Consider the following 21,598-nt stretch of genomic DNA (forward strand, 5'->3'; position numbering starts at 1 on the left):
GCCAGTTGATTACTCTGCCACTCTCTCAGGAAATAATTGTTTTCTCCATCTTGTTAGGGATTTTAAGCTGTTTAGTGGTGTAAACTGTAGATGTGCAAGTTGTTTTTTTTTTCTTGATACAAATCCTTCAGTTTTCAGGTGACTTAGTATCTGCCCTCATCAGACATGAAGGGTTTATGCCCTGTGCAAAGTGCCATAAATTCACAATAAATTACAGCAGTAATACAGGAGATGACTGAAGATACTGTTAGGTTCCCCTGGGCTTTCTCAGGGTAGCACGGGCACAAGATCTCACCAGAGGAGGCTTCTGTGGGTGCATAACTAAAAGCACAGTGCATGGCTAACCTTAAAATTTAAACCAATAGGAATTTTTGTGCATACAAAAGGATTTGGCAGGCTGGGTCTTTCAAATGGGGCCTATGATTTTGGAGGTATAATCAAAACTGAGGAGCAATGTATCAACAAAATCTTGATGTATCATTTTTATTACTGTAATTTCTCACCTAGAATAAAGACTTCTACAGGACTTTCCATATTGAGATGAGAACTGATCCAGTTTTATCTTTGGTCTAATCCATTGTAATGATTTGTAGGTGTTTGTTTTTTAATTTTGCATCTTTATTCAAATATTTTTGAAGCAGACAGGTTAACACAGTGTTTAAAATTGCTCACTGATCAAAAGGTATTACTGAGTGTTTTGATTCTTACATGACAACAGAAAAATTTATCTTACTGACAGCAAAATTATTTACTTGTTTATGTGTTTATTTATGTTCTGTCACTATTTCTTCCTCTGTTAATCCCAGTTTTTTTCATCTGCCTCCTTAGTAATCCATTGAATCGCTTACCTGGCTTTCAGAAATTCCCTGTCTGGATAAGTTGAGGTAGAAGCCTGAACCATTTACACTCTCCACACTACATCCAATAAAGAGCTTGTTTACAAATTATACTGTGATATGCAAGATCTCACTTGATTATACCTTAACTATTCTGTTTTTCCCTCCCTACCTCACAGATGATGGAAATGCTTAAAGCAAGTGCAGGTAGTATGACCCAGACTAACGTAAGTGTGAGCATGGCACCCAGGGACGAGCTGTGAAATGTCTGCGTGCTTCTGCCAAACGCGTTGCATGGCTTTCTGCTCTTGTCTCGTGTTTCTGATGTAGGCAGCATGTTCAGCAACATGTAAGCATTTCATTTGGTATCTATATTCCAGCTCAGCATTGGTTTTGTGCAGTCTCAACATTCTGCCTTTTTTGGTAGCTTGTGGCAGCTGCTAGTGGCAAATCTGCGAGCTGTGTGTGTCATTCCTAAGTGACCTTCAGAGGTACCTGCTAGGATCAGGACTCCCCTGGATATGGCTGTTCAGAAATCTGTGGTAGAGGTGTGGAAGTGTGCAGTTCAAATGGGTCAGGGGCAGAACCAGCCCTCCTGTGCCTTCCCTGGGAGTCCAGCCAGCTCCTGGTGCAGCTGGCTCCAAGGACAGCTCTGCTTCTGCCAGTGCTTTGTGACTCTCCTGTTGTCAAACTCTTGCTTCATGTGGCAGATGACACATCTGAATTACAAATGTCGTTTGCACAGTCTCTGTTCAAAAAAGGCTGCTATGAGCAAATACAATGTTTTCCTGTGTTTATACCGTCCTTTTAATCTTAGTGTATGTAAAGCTTATGAAGGTGAGATTAATCACAGCAACTTGAAGCACACTTACCCACATGGGTCTTGGGGTGCTGCCTGGTATGGAGAGCAGAACTCAGTTATTCCCTTCCTCGGTTTCTTTCCTCATGGGATTTTCATTAATATTTTAAGCGTGCTGATGGGGTTTTTTGGCATGAGGCTGGTCAAATATTGACCAGGTTGCCCAGCAGGGTGGTATCTCCATCCTTGGAGATCCTCAGAACTTGACTGGACATGACTCTGAGCAACTTGCTCTGTTTGGACCTTCTTTGAGAAGGGAATTGGAATATATGAAGTGCCTTTCACTTAGAGTTGTCCATGATTCTACAGTTTCATTACTGTACAGGTGGGGAGTAGAGTGAAGCCACCAAAATAGCTTTAAAGCCATGGTTCAAAACCAGACCACCAGAGATCAGTGTTCTGGTGACTGGTCCACTTTCCTGGATAATAAAATGAAGTTTGTTGAATGCTGGTTATTACTTTCAGTATACACAGTTCAACCACTTGCAACTGAGCTTACACAGATAGATATTTGTTGTTTTCTTATTATGCAACAAAAAATACGTGTTGTGTGAGATTAAGATGACTTATCAGAAACACCTCTATTTTGAATTACTGGAGCTATGCCAGCTGACACTGCCAGCTGTCTACATGATGTTTTCATAGCTCTTCTCAAGTTTCCCGTGTAAGATCCCTACCTCTGTTCCTAAGACATTAATGATTAGACTGTCAGAGCTGAGAAAATCCACCTACTGAGCAAGGTCACCTTCGCTGTTCTCAGTAACAAAGGAAAATGCCAGGCTAACAAGGCTCAGGAAGTCCTAATTAACGTCAATGGCAAATTCAAAGCCAGAGAAAAATAGGGCTGGCAAAACAATTCTCTCTAGAGCTAAGATATTTTTTTTTAGCCATTGTAAAAGAAGCCTGGAAGCTGTATTTTCAAATATGGTTAGTGCTGGGGATGGGTTGCAGAAAAGAAAGGGAATCAATAAGGGGTTTGTGATTCCTGCCTCCTTCTCCTCAGTGAGTTTCTGCCAGCAGTCAGAGCTCTGAGACTCAGCTGAGGCCCTGAGGCAGGAGCACAGTACATCTCTGTTCCCACCTGCCAAAAACTCACCATGCTCCTTCTTCAGTTTGGCTCCCAAAAATTGTGTCTCCTTAGGGACGCTGGAGCCATGACATACACAGAGCTGGGCCACCCCACAACCTCCCACCTCCTCCCCTTGCTGCCAGAAGACCCAGCTTCCCTCATCCTACACAGCAAAAAAACCAATGGCCAATATCTACCCACAGTTTTGGGTGAATGGATGACCACAGACTGTATCTTATAGAAGACAACTCACAGATCTGTCTCTAGCAGCACTAAAGGATCCTGAATTTGTCATTGAGTCTTGTGAAATAGTCCATCTTCCCAAAGTACTCTATTTACCATTCTTACTCACATTTTCTTCCCCTAAATTATTCTTAGTTCAAAATTCAGGTTCCCTGAATTGGGCTAATCCTCTTGATTGCCACCTCCCTCCTCTCAATGCTCTGACCCTCATCGCAGACTTGATGGAACCAGCTCAGAGTGTCAGGTGTCTCAGGGTATCTCGCAGACACCTTATCTGGCAGAGGGCTCCTAAGTGCTGCAACATTTCACCCTATTCATTTGTATAATCTGGGTTTTTCATGCTGATGTCCTTACTCAGGGATCTCTGGTTTCTGTGTAAGCCCAGTTCTGCCAGAAGAAGCTTGGTTTCCCCACCGATTTCCTTCTATTCCCAGGATGTCCCCAGCTCAGTTCTCTTAATTTATAAGTGTAAGGGAGCAGTCCATAAATGAGAGTGGTTTTGGTTTTCAGTGCCTATATATCGGTAATAGCACCTGCAATCATGTTTTAAATTCCAGAAAGAAATATTCAAATCAGATATGATGAACAAAATTCCCACAGTCTTTTCAGCAGTGGGGAGAACAAACAGAGGAAACAATTTCCTAAGGGTGCTGTGACTTTCCAGTGTTGGAAAACCCTAGGGATACATTATTCAATACCATCAAAAGTGACATTGATGCAATTAGCCTACCTTGGGACAAGAAGTGGTCCACACGATCTCCTGAGGTTCCCTCCTGCATGTTTTTGTATCATGCTGTTATTTTAATGACGATAAAAGCCTCAGTGAAAAAATGCAATCATGGTTCTGAATTGTGTGCACGTATGAGTGACTGACAGCAGGACACAAATTCAGTGGTAAGGGTGGACAGATCTGAAGAACCACTGCAGATTCTGGAATGTCATCACCTCCCACTGCTTCTGCCCCTTAGGGTGACAGCAGGCCAGTGTTACACACCCAGCCAGCCCCAGCAGCACCCAAGGGACAGGCACTGGGGCCCACTGGCTCTTGCTCCCATGTGTTCCTCTGCAGACCCTCTTGTCTCAGCTGCCTTGCTCCTTGAGCCTCAGAGCCTCCAACCTTCACCAAACCCTGCAACACAGGCTTTACCTTCCCCAGTTACAGCACTCTGGGCAAATGACTGGAATCATTTTTCTAAAGACCTTCAGGGCAGTTTGATTCCCCACATGAAGGTTAAATCCTCGGAAAATTACTCACAGAATGTCACCATTGATCCAAATGGTCTTCTACAATTTCATTCACCCTTCAGCCACATATGTTTTTGACCATGCCAGATTAGGAGACTGGTTCCATGCCCTGGTGGCTTCTCTCTGAAGTCTCAGCTACCACGACACCCTCAGTGCTTCCCAGGCAAGCCCAGAGGTCCTCACACTGATGCTGGGTGGCCTCAGACATGTCCACACTGCTGCTGCTTGCAGTTCATCTGCCCCACAAGAGCACTAAGCAGAAGTCAGGGCTCTCTGAAAGGGTCACTGCCTGCCCCACTTGCCCACTGTTGAGTTGCCTCTGTAACCCTGCACCACAGAGCCAGGCATGCCTTCAGCAGGACATTTCTTCTCTTATGTCCTCATCCCTGGCTGTCCTTTGCTGCTAGATACCTATGGTATCTCTGCAGGGTCTTCTGTCCCGACATTTCCATTTGCCCATCCCTCATTCAGGCTGCCATTGCAATGCCCCTTCTGGGGCTCTGGGAGCCATCCATAACAAAAAGGGGAACACAGCACTTCTTCCTCTGCCCCCTGAACCTGCTGTGCTCAGCCATGTGCTGATCCTCCCCAGCACTGCCAGCTTTGAACTCAAAGTCACATTATTCAGGGAGCAAACAGGTGTCTCTGTGTTTATCACTGGAATGCTTCACTTTATCACTGGAAACTTGTGTGTAGGCACAGCTCTCCCTTCCCTGAGGCTGATGCTGCTCACAACCCCAAAGAATGGTGCTTTTTAACTTCAAGCAGAAGCTCACTCACTCGTTCACTGCTGAATGTGTGGTTATAACTCAAGCAAGGAGTGCACTCCTGGGCAGAATCCCCACCCCATCCAGCATATTAATATGGCTACAAGGGGTGTGGAGGAGCTTTATGCATGTGGGGAATTGAGACTGAGCCCAGCAAAGCACATTGTTTCCTGGAAGTGCATAAGGAGCCCTCACCAATTCAGCAGGATGATCCATGGACTGCGAGGTGTGCTCTTATCTAAGTGCTTTCCTGGCTGAGGGCCACAGACCAGCTTGCTCCTGAGAGCCCATGAGACAGCTGGGAAAGCAAAATCTGCCCACTGGAATACCAATGCCTCTCAAAGACCATCCTGATGTGTGAAAATTGCACAGTCTTTATCAAAGACATCAAAAAGCTCAGCAGACCTCAAGCTTCCTTCCTTCAACAGAGCAGTTTTAATCCTTCATTAGGGCTGGCCAGCCTTTCTGTATCATGTGTCCCTAAAATGCCAACATTTCCCCATGTACAACAGCCACCAGACAGACCATGAAGATCTGAAGCAGGACAAAGACCTTGGGGCTGTTCACAGACAAGAGCAGAGTCTCTCTCACACAGATGCTATGGAGGACAGCTTGGCTGGGCTTATGCAACCCCAAATCCTGGAAGTGGGAAAGTGTCCCTGCCACACTCCAGGGACTCCAGTGTCAGTGCCATGGGGACCAGAGTGCTTGGAAACCATAAATGAACTACTCATCAAACATAGCCAAAGGACTGGAAATTATCCAGAGTTGAGGGTTGGATTTGCTGTATACTGTAGGCTTCCTTCATAGTGGCAGATGTGACATCCATTCTCTGCATCCAGACCACACAAAGAATACAACAGGCAGAAACCCAGCCAGACCAGGAGCCTCTCACAGCCTGGCAATACATTAAACTGGCAAGTTATTACACGTGAGCTGAGCTAGCACAGGCTGATGCTCCTGCACACACTGCCTTACCTGTCTTCCTGATGACCAGCTACTTTGGATTTTCCAGTCATTCAACTCATCTGTGAGAACATTTTCTTATCTCTTAAGATGCAGTCCTCTTTTGTGGTTCTATTGACAATCATGCTATGAACATGAGACTTCAAGCACTCATCTACTCAATCACAGCATTTTCAGCAGTAAATGATCCTCTGAAATTCAGACTAGAGACAAAAAAGACTCTCCATTGGTGCTCATGCAATCAGTTTTTTCTCATTACAGATTTCTGTTTCATATCAAAATGTGCACTGAAAAATATACCTCTCACTCTAGGAACCCATCTTTAACAGGCTTGAAGTGGTACAAAGGTAATTAATAGGTTAGACCCATCTCTAGCCTCTGTGACACAATTACAAACATTGCAAAATCCAAGAATATTCCCCTGTTGACAAATCTATCTGTCATTAATTTTGGTCATTGCAAGAGAGGCAAGTGGGGTTAAAGGCCAGGACAGCATACACCTTTGCAACTCCTTTTGTCAGCCAGCAAAAAAAAAAAATGAAAGTAGGGAGTTTTTTTCATTTTGGAACTGGCTTGGGATACCCAAAGCACCACTATCTCGATGTTGAGGAAATGAGGAAATGGAGAAAAAAAAACCAATTTCACTGAAATGAAGACGTAGAGCTGTCTTCAGTCTATTATATATTAAGGGGAGGGCAGTCATTCTCCAGAATGCCTGAAGCCAGCTCTGAAGGCAGAGCTCATATATCCTCAGAGGTGTTGAACTCAGATCCACTTTGAGGGGGAGAAAATATTGCCTCTATCCAGTTCATGCCAGAGGAGATCTCAAGAAGTAAATCAAAGGAGGACACTAGGGACAAATCTTTGATAAAAGCATATCAAGACTTTGTTTAATTTGTTTGCCCTGCTGTTGTAAAGTAGACTCACCAGAGACAATATGATCTACAAATGGAATATGTTACTAAATCAGGACACAACTTACTGGAAGGATGAGTAATGATTTCATCTAAGTCATTACATCCTCCTATCAATAGCATTTCTCTGCAGGGAACATGCTCACCTCCAGCTGAATATCATATAATCCCTGTGGGAGAGACTTCAGGTGCCTGACTCGAGGCCATGACACACCAAACCATCCAAAAAAACAGGGGGCAGGTGGTCCCTTGTTGAGGTCAGATGTGGATAGACATATACACTTTGTGGTATGTTCAATATCCAGCACACATCCCCTGCAGTTTGTACAACTTGCTTCTGCCCAGGTATGTGGGAAAGGGCCACTTGTTAGGAGAGCAGAGAGAGGGGGTGATTGTCCTGGAACCAGGCACAATCATGGACACTGTGACCTCTGAGTGTGACACCTACCCATGGGATCACTGTGCCTTTCAGACTGGACCAAGTGAGCAGGTGGTTCTGCACATGCACGCCTCCACCCTGCTAAACTTCCACAGCAAACATCTAAAAATCCTCAAATCCTGCCCAGGCAGCTTCTCTGAACAGAGCAGGATTAATGTGTTAATGCTTGGACTCAATGGCCTTAGAAGCCTTTTCCGACCTTTATGACTCTGTGATTCTAAGAGTACATGTGTATGGGGGCTGCAGTGGGTGAAATATCAGAATCACACAATGGGTAATGCTGGGAGGGACCACAGTGGGACATCTGGTCCAACCTCCCTGCCCAAACTCGTGCTACAGCTGAGCCCCTTATCACACTTCACATGCCTACCCTGTTTGACTGGATTGGTGAACCTATTAGCTTTTGTATCCAGGCAGCACACACCCCCAGTGCTATTTTCAACATTATCACCATCCTCTCTCTTCTCTCCAGACTGATGCTGTCATTTAATCCCACTGACATTCCCTCAAGAGCATCCTACAAAATTATCTATTACTATTTGTTCCCACAGTAGAGCCATGATAACTTCATCCTCAGTTTTCACAACTTTCTCTCTTCTAGCCCTCTTAATGCTCACCTTGTCTTCCCTCAAAATGTCACAACTAAAATCAATTCCTAGCTTAAATTCTTTAGCAAACCACACTAAATCCTCTCACTGTTTCACCTTCATCCTTTTTGTCAGATTTGTGGTCCAACCTCTCAAAGTTTTCCATAAAACTACTTCTACAGCTATTCCTGCTTTTCTCCTCCTTTCTCCTGAGATGCTCATTTCCTTTTCTCTTTGTGTTCTGCCAGGCCTCCTGCAACACAAAACCTCCTCCCTGAGTGCCACCACAGGGAAGGTCAAATCATACCAGTTTCCAAATTTTCCATAGGTTTTCTCAGAAAATCAGTCTTGTCTGTGCTATTTTCAAATCATCCCTTGATGTGCCACCCACAGCTCCTGCCTCTGGCATTGAGGTGTTGCCTTCAATGGGACATGAGCAGTGACTCTCTTGCTCTCTACTCCTCTGCACCAAGCACAGGGAGGAGGAATCCATGCCCTGCCCAAGTCAGCCCTGCTTGAACTCAGCTCCCAGTAAACCAGAGTCAGTCTTTGTCTGCCATTCATTTTTGTAGCTCAGGATCTACAGCCCATCCTGAGTTAAACCCATCCTTTCTGGGGAGGAAATGCAGCTGCTGCACGTTTCCTGCCTCCATTCTGTGAAGAAGCATTTTATGAATATGAAGAGTATTTTAAATGCCTGTGAAAGACCTGGCATTACATTGAAGTTACAGTGAGGAAAATTCCCTTTGGAGAGGGAACTATGATTGAGATTTGGGTAGGGAAAGTGTCTGGCTATGTCTACACCCAGATTTATTTTTTTTTCTTCCTCAGTGGAAACATAAAGGAATGTGACCTGAGGACCACAAGATACTGTCAGAGTAGAGTCTCTTGAGCAGAGGGCACACTACCCACCATCCAGAGGACATTCATTCACCTCTACCTTGTGTATGGTGCTCAGGCTTGTCGCTGTCTCGGCTGTTTTATGGCCTGGAAAGGCTCAGGATGGCCTTGGGCAGCCCACGCTCCAAAGGACGAAACGAGTCTTCAGGTTTTTTCTCTCTTTCTTCAGTGTTTATTATTTTCTTATCTACAAAGTTTTCTCTCGGCCCAACAGAGATCCGCACAGCAAGCCAGCCATGTGCACACTGACTGCCTTCAGGGCGGTCACTTATCTTTATACTCTAAACTACGTATACAATATTTACCTATTCTTTCCAATACCTTTCACCCTTATTGACCAGTGCACTTTTAGTAAAGACCAATCCCAAAGTGCCACCATCACCACAGAAGATGGAGGCCAAGAAGAAGAAGAAGAAGGACAGGACACGCCCCAATTCCTCCATCTTACCCCTCCAGACCCCCCTGTACAGGAATTCTAAACCCTGTGTCTCACACTCTAACTAACTTATCCCTTCACCATTTATCACAGTGAAATCCTCCCGTCCTCATACAGGTGTCGTTTCCCATGCAGGGTCAAAGTCCAGCCACCAGACGCTTCTGGCAACATTCCAGGACTTCCGAGCCCCCCAAGGGTGGTCTCGGTGACTCTGCACCTCAGTCCTGCTGTGCTGAGATCCCACACAGGCTGAGAACAAAACTTAAAAATATTTACCATGTCCAAGCAGCTATTTCACCTCTCTGACTTACAGAAAATTATTTGCCTGACAGAAGCTGTCTCTGAAGCAGTTTGTAATTAATACCATTTTCATATTCCTTAAAGACAATATTCATAACAGATTAGAAAGATCAGAGATGCCACAAAGATTTCTAAATAACATGAGTTAGTTGTGATTAAGTATATCACTGTAGAGTAACAAATAGACTTGTCAATTGCATATCAAAGTTAATAAACAAAAAAAGGGGTACTGATGATTTAAGAAAGTACATATAAGAGTAATTCATTCAAGTCTGTAAATCAGAGTACTGGTAGGTAGCTGGCAATTTTTGGGTGCCCTTCATTAGACTTAAAAGTTTAAGTTGTTAGAGCCTGGATATTCATGTGGGTTTTCTGCTGTTTTTTTTGTAGTTGTTGTTGGTTTGGGTTTTTTTTGTTTTGTTTTGTTGGGCTTTTTGTTATTTTTCAGTTTGTTGTTTTGTTTTGTTTGTTTTTGTTTTAAGATGAAGATGCTGCAAAACTTGCATCCAAAATTAGAGGGCTTGAAAGGACCAAATCCATTTTGCCAAAGTCACCCATAATGGACATAATATCCTGCAGCTAAGATTGTCAAGTCAGATGTAATAGGGTTTCAAAAATGTTGCAATACATGCACAAGTAATAACTTAACTGAATTCCTTGTAAATTCTATGACTAATTAATTATAACTTGTATAAAATAATTTGATGCTCTGTTCACATGCTTAGAATATAATTAATTTGTAGGTTGTATTCCCCTAATAATAAATGTTTCTCCATGATCTTGGTGCAGAGCCTTGTAACAGTGCACAGCTTTTCATCAGCTTTAAACAAAACTCTGTCACTGACAATGGTAAATTTTACTGAGCCCTACAAGAGCTGTCTGCTTCACATAACCTTTGATGAGCATCTTGTACAAACAGCAACAGGCAGTATTTATAGGCTGCCCATGTGAGGGAAAGCACAGGTAAATAGCCAATGTCACTTCCCAGGTAGAAAACTAAAAACAAAAAAATCGTACTAATTGGCTGAATATAGTTCATCCTAGTGATGTGCTGGGCCCTACAGTGTCCTCTTCCTACCTGGTGGTTTAGGAGCTGTTTCTCTAATTAGATAATCCTAAAGATTTAATCCAGCCTTTTTCAGGAACAGTGAACTCAGTCAGTAAAATATGTTTTTAACCATTTCTGATAGAAACATGCTGAAAAAAAATAGTATTTTGCTCTGAAGAATAAAAAAACAGGGAACATATATTCCTTTGGTAGGATTTGATAAATTGTGTGCCATCATATAATAATACAGTTATATTTCCTGCTAAGCACAGCAGCTGTCTGGAGGAACCCAATTAGGTAACTTGGCCATTTATCCTGCTAGTCAGTGATCCTCATTGCTATTTTCCCTCATCATCCATGATGCACCAGAAGGTGCAGCAAACCATTTCCACAATTTTCAAAACATCTCCCTCTCTGCTTTAGAACAGGGCACACAGAAGGTCACTGCAAACAACGCTGGTGAGATTGAGGGAACAGCCTTTTTTCCCTTCTAAACCTAAAGCCACACACACCACTTGAAAAATTAATGACTGACTGGGTGATTGTTGTCTCCTGGGGAGTTTGAAGCGAGGTCAGTGCTTGTTCACCCTCAGGAGAGGAGGATGGTTTAATGGATGACACAGTGCCTCGGGCTGCAGCTTCAGGACACTCAGGCAGCCACATCCTGGGTGACCCGGACTTCACTTGCCTCTAGCTCCCTGTCTGGGATTTTATGTGCTAAAAAGGATCACAAAGCTAATGGATATATTCATGGCAGAAAGACTTTCAGGACCCTTAAGTGCAATGATGTCTGTTGGGTCCCAAATTCCCCCCTCCAATTTGTTGGAGGGTACATAATTTTGAGGAAACATTCCTATGGCTTTCTCTGCCTTTCCCTACATACCCACTGCTAGAAAAGGGTATGGACTGAGTAGACTTCTGGTCTGACCTTACACATGGACGGTGAGAACTTTGTTTTCACTCCTGCCTGTTTCGGGGAATGCCTGTCTCCAGGCTCCTGTGGCCACCCTGGAGCTGTTCCTTCTCATGCCCCCACACTCCCCTCAGCCCTGTATTTACCACAGCATTTATTCCATCACAGTAATGCCTCATGATGCTGCCCACCACAGAGCAGGAGCTCCCAGGAGTGCTGGCTCACCACAAGCCATGCTTAGCTCATAAGCCAAGCTGAAGTCCCTCTCACTCCCAACACTGTGTCACTTCTTTCTTTGCAGTAGAGATCTCTGTTTTACTGACCTGCACAACACACAGAATTATTGGCTGGAGTTACAAAATATATGAGCTGATACAACAACCAGTTTCCACCAAGGCTGCAGGGAAAAAAAAGGCTGTAACTTGCTGTAAGAGCCACAAGCTCCATCAGAAAACAGAAGGTTCTACATAAGGGAAGCACGACACGTAACCACTTAATAAAACAACCCCAGCCCACCAGGGAACCAGCAGAATTTACAGACATTGTTCTGGGAACAGAAATCCAGCCCTCACAGTCAGCACAGAACTATTAGCAAACACACAGAGCAGTTCATATTTTGAGGTTGTTCTAGCTTTATTTGTGTACCTTGATAGGTGACATTTCCAAGACACTGTGAGACTCTACAGAGCTGGGCTGATTATTAATAGTGAACATGCAGCTGAGCTGACATGACACAGAAATAAAGAAGTGAAGTTCACATAGGCATTTATGCAGGCAAGGTTATTCCCCAAAGTTTTTTAGCAGCCTCCCAGTCCCCTTCAACCAGAGACAAATGCCCTGTGCTAACATCACACATAGGAGATCTGTAAACCTACCTCTGACTTGACTAAAGATGCTTTTTCCCAAGTCTATTTTCTCATTTGTTCCTATTATTGCAGCTAAATGTGGGTAGGAGTTTTCTCCTGGGTGATGTTCCCAGCAGGTATTAACCTCCTATGGAGTTTGTTCTTCAGTGGCTCACTGGCTCTCAGCCACAGGGAAACCCAAATGGTCTCCTTCCTGATAGCACTCCAAAATCCTGCCGGGCAATCATCACTGTCCCTTCTCCCAGGCAACCTGGGAGTGGCTGTGGGCAAGGAGAGAGCCAAAGCCAGGCCTGCAAGGGGATAAATGAAGACATTTGGAACACTGAAGTAGGAACTGGACAACAGATTTCATTAAAACCACAGCTGGAGCTGCTGGTGACTCAGGTGGATGTGCTGACTGAAAAGGGAGCTGAGAGGGCTCTGGAATGACACCTGAATAGGTGAATAGGTGAAAAGGTGTTCCTGAGAGCCCTGCAGACAGCCCAAGGGAGGGAAAGCCCTGATGGCCACACATGGAAACAACCTGTGTGCTTGGAGCCCTATTGCAAAAGGCACTGAGGCCAAACTCTCCTCCCCAGCACTGTGCTTGCCCTCCCCAGCACTGTGCTTGCCCTCCCCACCAGAAGCACAGGGAAAGCCCAGCAATTCTTAAAGCTGCTGTAATCCAGCAGCTTGATGGGATGAGACAAATGGAGGGGAAAATGCACTAAACTGTTGTTTCAGCAGCTGATTGTTTTTGGTTTCTTAGCAACTGTGGGAAGAGAAGCTGCCTGAGCTCTGAGCTGTCTGGTCAAATCCAGCAGGCATCCCTCTGTGGAGGACAGCCCTCCTCCTCCCTGCTCATCTGCAGAGGAAACCACAGCTGGTGGAAGCCTTCCCTAAACAGGGAGACAGCAAACAAATCCACCAAAATAGATGAACAGGCTTGTCCCCTTGTCCTTCTCTCCACTGAGGGACAAGGGAACAAGCTGGCCAGCAGAGTCCTCAGGGTGGTTGTTTCAGATTAGAGTCATCAGAAGTGGAAAGGTTGTTTCAGATTAGACTGCTTTTCATTTTAAAGAGCATGGGAAAGATGAGGGGATCTTGCACTAACAGCTGCAGTCAGTGGTGTTCCCAAGCTGCACCAAAAAAGGAACTGCAGGAGAGACCTCAGGTTCTCCTGTGCCTCAGTGTCAGGGCCAGGCTGGAGGGGAGCAGGAGGACACTGCTGTGGCTGCAGCCATCACTCACTCCAAGCCTGCCAATGAGCCTGAAAATGAGCCTCATGGCTTGGTGCAGGGGTGCTCAGCTCCTCTCCTGGCAGTGCAGGTGGATCAGTCACAGCATCCTTCACAGGCTCTTTTGAGAACACTGCTATTGAGTGCATGAAAAGCTGTTTATGGCTGTTTTCCTTGTGATCAGCAGTGTCAATCTCTTGCAAATCCTTTGAGCAAATCCACAGAGAGGAAGGGCTGATTTTTGCCAAAGGGTTTCACATCTCTATAGGTGTGTGTTCTGGAGGTTTCAGCACCAGTGCAGGGTTTGTGTGTGTCTCTGTATTGGAGCAGCCATTTCATTGTTTTGGTTTTCAGGGACAGTGTTTAAATCATTTAAATTCGTGTCTGTTACTGACATACTGGCCATGCTCATTGCTAATAGCTTATTTCCCTCCACACCAGCACTATCTCATTCATTCACATATAAGTATGAGGATGTTGACCTGTAGCTAATCCTACACGTCCCTGACTGTTAATTTAATGACTATTAAATATTAATGGGAGCAGAGAAGGGAAGTCAGATCACCTTTTCCACAGTTTAGTGCCCCTGTCACCAGGCTACAATGTCATCCTTGATCTTGCTTTTTATATTCCCTTTCTCCCCAGTTTCATTTACAGGAAATGAAAGATACATTTTAGAAAACGCTTTGTAGTCAAGCAGCTATTGCAAGGATTAGAGCTGCACCAGGATCTCCCATTCCCAGGCAGATGTTCAAATCACCATGCTGTTGGTTAAAAAAGGTATTTTTCCCTTGAATGTGGGAAAGGGCCTGACACCCTGGCTCAGAATATGCTAGAGAATATGCTAGAGAAGGGGAGGATGCTCAGACACCCCTGACCTAGATGCTCCTCCTGATGCTGTGCAGGAAATAATTCATCATTCAAGGAGGGTGTCTGGTGGTTACAGTCCTCCCCTGGCAGGGGAGCCCATGGATCTACCAGGGTGTTCCTGTGCCCAGCCCTTTAACCAAAGCACAGCCCAGGCCCAAGGGGGACCCTGAGGCTCTGTGCAAACCCCGGCAGTGCCACTGCCCTGTGGTGAGCCCAGCCTGGGTGGGAAAACTCTCCTGACCAGTCTGGAGTAGAGAGGGGAATCCCCCCTCCTAGAGGAGAGAGTTGAACATCACTTCTCAACTCCAGATGGGTGTTGCCATGACAAGCGCCATCACTTTTGGTCATGCTTCAGCACAGAAAGCCATGTCCCCTATGTGACCATCCACAGAATATTTCATTTGCCCCTTTGGACAGTGGGGACCAGGGATGGTGCTGCTCTTTCTCTAAATCTTTTTTCCCTCATGGTCTTTTCTTTTGCATCAGGCAGTTGTGACTGCATCCTTAAAACAGCCATGTCTAACTGCTGGAGGTATTTGTCTGTGCTTAAATCTATGTATCTTCATATGATTATACTTTTTCTGATTATAAAGCTAATGAGATAAAGCAGAAATCAATCAAAGTAGCTGGGTTTGAAGTGCATTAATACTTAATGCTACCTTTTACTATTGTAATTATGATTTATTTATTTTTTTAATTGCTATCTGGTTTGCTTATCTCTATGAGAGACACTTCTCAGGAGTGTCTTTCTGACTATAGTGTTTTATTTTTACAGAAAAATGCAGGAATTTAGTGAGATGGAAATTACTTCCTTATTATTTAAAATTAATTCAGCCTGTCAAAATGAGCTCATTGCCATGCACAGTGTTTCCTTTTTAATTCAGTCTCAGCCTTTCTAGAAATTGAAATTCTGTGCTGAGACAACATACATAGCAGACTTTTTATACATATTAAGCCCTACATATTAGGAGGATTAAGGCCACATATACATTTTAGAATAGGATACGTATAATTATAAAACAAATTTTGCAGCAAGGATAAAAGAATGTCAGTTTTCCATTGGTCTTGCAAACCGCTTTGCTAGCCAGGAATGAAGCTGCAGGAATGCCTGATGGGAACAAAAGGGACTCTACTGGCTGCTCCTTTAGGACTCTAACTTTTGCTAAATCAGGACAAAAGTAGAGGAAATATTTGCATATAAATAATTAGGATGCCAGTGCTCCCTTCTTTGCTCTTCTTAGAATAAAAAAGAAGATAATAGAAAGCAGAAAAGGACAGAGGAGATTGAAACCTGTGATGGGTATAGGAAAAGATAACCTTAATAAATGGGAGAAAATTGCCTGTCACCTGCAAAGGGAGCAATGGAAATAAGGGGGGAAGGGAGACAAGTTTCTGACAGCAGCATCCCACAGGAGTTCCTTCAGGATGAAGAATCGATTAGGGAAGGGAGAGAAAGAAGAAAAGGGAGCTTTAAAAGATCTTCACACTTCCCACTCTGTCCTCTGAGCCGCTCTCAGTTCCCACTGCACTCCCTCCTCTCAGCAGCTGGATGGGCTTGTGGCAGAGGTTCAGTCCTCTGGAAACAGCCCAGTGTGTGAGGAAACATCCCAGGGACTCAGCTGCACTGGGCTGGTGTCCTGCCACACCCCCTGGAAAGAGAACAGCAGCAAATGAAGAGTTTGGAATGGAGGGAGCAATCAAGGAAAACTGTTGTTGGGGGAGGCACCTGGAAAGATTGCCATTCCCATAGTAAGAAGATGACCATGGAAATAATTTTTGCATTCACTAACTGAATTTAAAAAGTAGTTAAATAATCTCAATAGGTTTGGGCATACCATAGACAAGACATTCAGTGTCACTCCTATCTCCACGAGGGAAGATGTGGGGAGCAGCACACACAGCAGTGTTGCCTCAGTCCTTGGGCAGGTCATGGAGTAAATAGTTCTGGAAATCATTTCCAAACACAAAGGACAAGAAGCTGATTGGAAGTAGTCAGCCTGGACTTACAAAAGGGAAATCACACCTGAGAAAACCTGAAAACCTTGTACAGCAACATGACTGCCCCAGGGGTCACAGGGAAATCAGTGAGGGGCATTGTTCATCTTGACTTGAGCAGGGATTTTGGGTGCTTGCCATAACTTCACAGACAAGGTGATGAAGGGCTGAGTAACTAAATAGTGAGGTGGACCAAAAACTGGCTGAAGTGCCAGCTTAAAGGGCTGAGAGCAGTGGCACAAAGTCCATCTGGATGATTCAGCAGTTGAAAAACTGGGAGAAGTGTTGAAGCAGCAGAGACTAATGCTGCTATCCAGAGGTGCCTCAACAGGTTGGAGAAATGGGTGGATAGGAACCACGAGAAGCTGGGATAACCCCAGTCCTGCAGCTGGAGAGGAACAAGCCCACACACCAGGATATGCTGTGGGGCACCCAGCTGGAAAGCAGCTTGATAGGAAAGGACCTGGAGTTCCAGAGGGCACCAAGCTCTGGAACCTGTGGGGTAATGATGTGCCCTTGTGCCAAATCCATTCAGGATCCTCCTTTCAGCACTGGTGACACCTGCAGTGCTGTGCCCTGTGCTGGGCTCCTCAGAGCAAGAGAGATGCGGACACACTGGAGGGAGTCCAGTGAAGAGCCAAGAGAATGAGAAAGGGACTGGAGCAACTCTCCTGTGAGAAAAGGATTAAAGAGCTGCTGTGGTGTTGTTTGCAGGGGTCCCAGGATGAGGGAAGAGATGAGAATCTTGACTCCATGTTCAGAAGGCTGATTTATTATTTTATGATATATTATATTAAAACTATACTAAAAGAATAGTTTTTCCTTCATCAGAAGGCTAGCAAGGAAGAAAAGAATGATAATAAAATCTTGTGACTGCTCACAGCCTTGACACAGGTGGCTGTTGTTGGTCATCAAGTGAAAACAATTTCACATGCTGGGTAAATAATTCTCCAAATCACATTCCAAAGCAGCAAAACATGGAGAAGCTGAAGCTTCTCACCTTTCAGGAAAAAAGATCCTAGCAAAAGGATTTTTCATAAATATGTCTGGGACAAGCTGGTGTTGCTCAGCCTGGAATAGAGAAGGCTCAGTAGGGACCCTGTGAGTGTGTACAAACACCTGATGGGGGCCCAGTGAAGAGGACAGACCCAGACTCTGCTTGGTGGTGCCTGGGCACAGCATAAGACACAACAGACACTAATTGACATGCCGGAAATTACATTTAAACTCTAAAATACCCTTTTTGTCAGCAAGCATTGTCAAACACTGGAGCAGGCTGCCAGAGAGGTGCTGGAGTGTCCATGGTTGGACCTGACTGGGCATGACCCTGAGTGGCCTGCCCTAGCTGAGCAGGGGCTGGAGCAGGCTCCTGCTGACCTCTGCAGCTCTCTGAGCCTCTGACACCAAGACAAGAAAACTGTGGCACCTGGCAGAGAGAGAAAATACGAGTTTTGGTTTAATGATTTGCAGCAAAAGAGCAGTAATAACAAGGGGTTGATCCTGCCAAAGGGATGCAGTGGTGAGCAAAGTGCAAATAGGGCATCCCACAGGATCACCCCTGTGGCAGGGCAGAAGTGCAGCACAACCCACACATGGATAAATGACAGGATGAGGGAGGCATCTCCCACTATTGCTCCCTTAGGAAGAACTGATGCAAATAAAGCTCTGTAAAACAAAACAAAACCTGTTGGCAGGAACAACCAGCTTCAAACCCAAATCTTGGCCCTTGGCAGCAGGCGCCAGTGCTTGCACATTGAACACAATCCTTGCAGAGAACAGCTGAGGGAGTTGGGGTTGTTCAGCTTGGAGAAGAGAAGGCTTGGGGGTGACCCCATCACTCTCTACAACTACCTGAGAGAAGGTAACAGGTGACAGGACAAGAGGAAATGTCCTGAAGTTGCACCAGAGGAGGTTTAGATTAGATACTAGGAAAAATTTCTCCATTGAATGAATGGTCAGGAATCGGAACAGGCTGCCCAGGGAAGTGATAGAAACTGGGATAGAAACTGTCTCTGAAAGTGCCCCTGTCAGAAACTCTGAAAGTGTTCAAAAGTTGTGTGGATGTGGCACTAAGGGACATGGTATAGTGGTGATGATGGGTTAAAGGTTGAAATAAAAGATCTTAGACCTTTTCCAGCCTCAACAATTCTTTGATTCTGTTATTCCTTATCCTGGAGTTCAACAACTGCACATGTGCTTTAACTTGTGCTGCTTTGATGGCTGTTTCTGATGAAAAAGGCACCTGGAAATGCTTAATTGCCAAAACTGTAAGGATAAGAGACCGTGAGAAGTCAGAACTTGTTTTCTCCACTTTCAGAGCCTTCCTTGTGCCGCCTGCTGTGGCATCCCCCAGCAGCACATCTAAGGTGGGGAGCACACCTGGGCTCTTATTTCTCTCCTTCTGCATTTTGTTTCAAGTATTTACAATTAGCTAAGGATCCTGCCACCAAAATATTTTGGGGACAGCAAGGTGTCGGTTTTTGCAGATTTGACGCAAGTTACTGTGAATCATCAGGAGCATTTTATAGATTAGGTTTCTGATGTTAGAGTGTATTTTAATTTAAAGTATTTCATATGTGCATTGCAAAACAGTATAGAAAAATGCCCCACATTTTTCAGAAAAATTAGGAGACTTTAATTTTTTTTTTAATCTGGCAACCTCAAAATACTGTTTAATGTAGGAACATAAATCCAAATTATTCTTTTTTTCATTTTGTACATTTAATAAGGGTTTCCACCATATTCCAATTTTACACTGTTTTGAATTATATTACAAGTATCAGTAATTAATTTTCTTAGTTACCAGAACTGCTTTGAGTGAGCAGGTAACTCCAGATACTGCAGTCCCCTCTAGTGGGGAAAATCAGACTGTGCCGATTTTGCAGGACCTGTGCATTAGCAGTGGCTGGATTTGAAAACTTTGCTTTCTCCCCATATATCCTGAGGACTCTGAGTCGATTTTTTTTTCTTTTTATGTTTTTTTATTTATTTATGGCACATTATTTTTGTTCTGAAGGAGACAGGGGCATGTGAGGCTCAGGTTCAGTTCCTACTTATGATCCTTCAGAGCAGGAATTCACTACATGCCCTACAAATCCTCCTGCCAAAAGATAGCTAGTTTTGCTTTAAGTACCTTATTTCCCCAAAACATTTGGGAAGCTGTTTTTTTAATAAAAAGGAAACTAAGGGATCCATGAAGGACAGGTTCACCAGAGATCACCATCCAACTCCTGGCTTAGCAGCTCCTCTAAACCCATTTTAAAATCTTTCTGTACTGGCATTTTCTGATTCAGAATTGTGCCCTTGTAATACTCCCCTGTTCTGTGAGTCAGAAACAGTGATGCTTAGGTTTTAGGGAGCCATTACCATCAATATAATAAAGAACACCCCTCTCAAGAACCTTATCTGCCCATTTGTTCCCCTTCTGTTTCGCTGCAGTTCAAAGGGAGAACTGTGTCTAGCACCCCACATCTCTTTTTTTGTTTTTCTCTTACATAATTGTCATCATGTTTTTAATTAAGTTAAATAGGATGTTGCACTGAGCTTCTCAGCAGCTTCCTGAATTTTGTGATCTATCCCATCAATTGAAATCAGAGCACTGTCTCTGCTGGTACCACGTGCACTGAGTGCAAGTCACAGATATTTGCATGAACCAATTTATCTCTTAAAAATATTTCTTCTTGACTGAAGAATAAATTGCCTTTACCCTAATGCACTAGGTAATGAATTGCATTTGAAATGTGTTTATTTTTAGCAAACAAATGCTAATGGCAGCTTGCTGTTAAAAATAGACAGTACAGTTGGCACAGAAATATGGGCTGGGGAATCATTCTTCCCTGATCAGTGGAAATGCCCTCTGTGTAAGTCACCTGGGGAGAAAACATGATGTTCCTAAGTACATGATGTAGTCCAGCTGGAGTGAGGGGGAACAGCAGGACACCACTGTCCCCGAGCCCTGCCTCAGGAATTGCCCTGCAGCCCAGCATCCTCCCAGGCTGTGTCCCTCCTGTGGGGCTGTAACATAGACATGGCACACTTCTCCTTTCCTGCCTCCCTGCTGCATGTCAGTGGGTGCAATGTGGGGTTTATGTGCCTCAGCTCTGCCTGCCTGCAGGGACTGGGGGCATTTTGGGGGGGGAGCACTGCAGGGCCCCATTGGGAGCATTGGCAGCTCCCACTGCACCCTCAGCAGCTGCTCCCCCGGCCAAGGGACTTTATCTTGGACAGGGTTTTCCTCACATCTGTGAAATTTCCCTGGCTGCTCTCTAAGAAGCCATTACTTGTCACATTCCCATGATTTATTCCCTTCATTTTCCAGCAGCTTCTTTTCAGAGTTAAGAGTGGTACATCCACTAAGTCTCCTTTCCTCTAGATTGCACAGATCAATTGCCCATGTTTTCTCTTACATTAAGAATTCCAAGACTTCTGACACTCCTGTTGTTCCCCTCTTGTACTCACCAGGCAGGAACACTTCTCCCCTACAGTCCAGTGCCAAAAGCCAACCATGCAGCTGGGGCCCTGCTGAGCAGCCTGGGAGACTCACTTTGTGCACCTTGCAGATAATTGTTTCTGTTTCTTCAAAATGGTAGGGCATTAGTCTATTTTTCACAACAGAAGGGCCTTGTGGAGTCATGTGGTTCTTTGGTCCTTAACTTCTATCCTGCACAACTCTCTCCTTTGCCCATTCAGGTACAGCTATTGAATTGTCTCCCGGTTTTCAGATCTTTTCTCTGACTCATTATAAATGTTGAATACTGTTCTGACCTACAACACACTTGGTGCACCTCCTGAATTACTGTGACCCACAAATGGAGGAGAAAATCCTCAATTCCATTGGAGATCCTCTATTCCACTATCTACGTGGCTAGTGACAGTATTTTAATAACATCAGACCTAAGACAGATTCCCATGAAATTCTAATAAATACAGTCCTTTAGCTGGACAGTGAGCCACTAATCACCTCTTAACAGTATGTTTTTTCAACAAGTCTTGTTTGAAATTTGTTTTCATATCAACTTATTTAAATAAAGTTTTCTAAATGCTATGAGATTTTCTAAATGCTTTTTAGATTTTTTCAGATTCATGGTTCAACTCTTTTAGAAGTCTGGCTAATAGAAATGGAAAACAG

At 44.3% G+C, this 21,598-nt stretch overlaps 1 protein-coding gene across 3 annotated transcripts in view; it reads left to right on the top strand.

Annotated features, from left to right (window-relative positions):
• The window catches only part of LHFPL3 (LHFPL tetraspan subfamily member 3), a 235,574-nt gene that overhangs the window by 199,201 nt on the left and 14,775 nt on the right, over nucleotides 1-21,598 (top strand). Inside the window, exon 3 of one of the 3 annotated variants that reach the window (XM_054274240.1) lies at nucleotides 1,016-1,063. The exons of 1 other annotated variant lie outside the window; for it this stretch is intronic. In XM_054274240.1, coding sequence (XP_054130215.1) covers nucleotides 1,016-1,032 — 17 coding nt within the window. In that variant the 3' untranslated portion in view covers nucleotides 1,033-1,063. The remainder of the gene's footprint in view (nucleotides 1-1,015; nucleotides 1,064-21,598) is intronic. One more of the 3 variants, XM_054274249.1, reaches the window with a different exon arrangement.

This window comes from Melozone crissalis, unplaced genomic scaffold, assembly GCF_028551555.1.
Source record: "Melozone crissalis strain CALT ecotype California unplaced genomic scaffold, PUWL_Pcris_2 ptg000004l_1, whole genome shotgun sequence".
In the NCBI taxonomy this organism is placed as follows: Eukaryota; Metazoa; Chordata; class Aves; order Passeriformes; family Passerellidae; genus Melozone; species Melozone crissalis.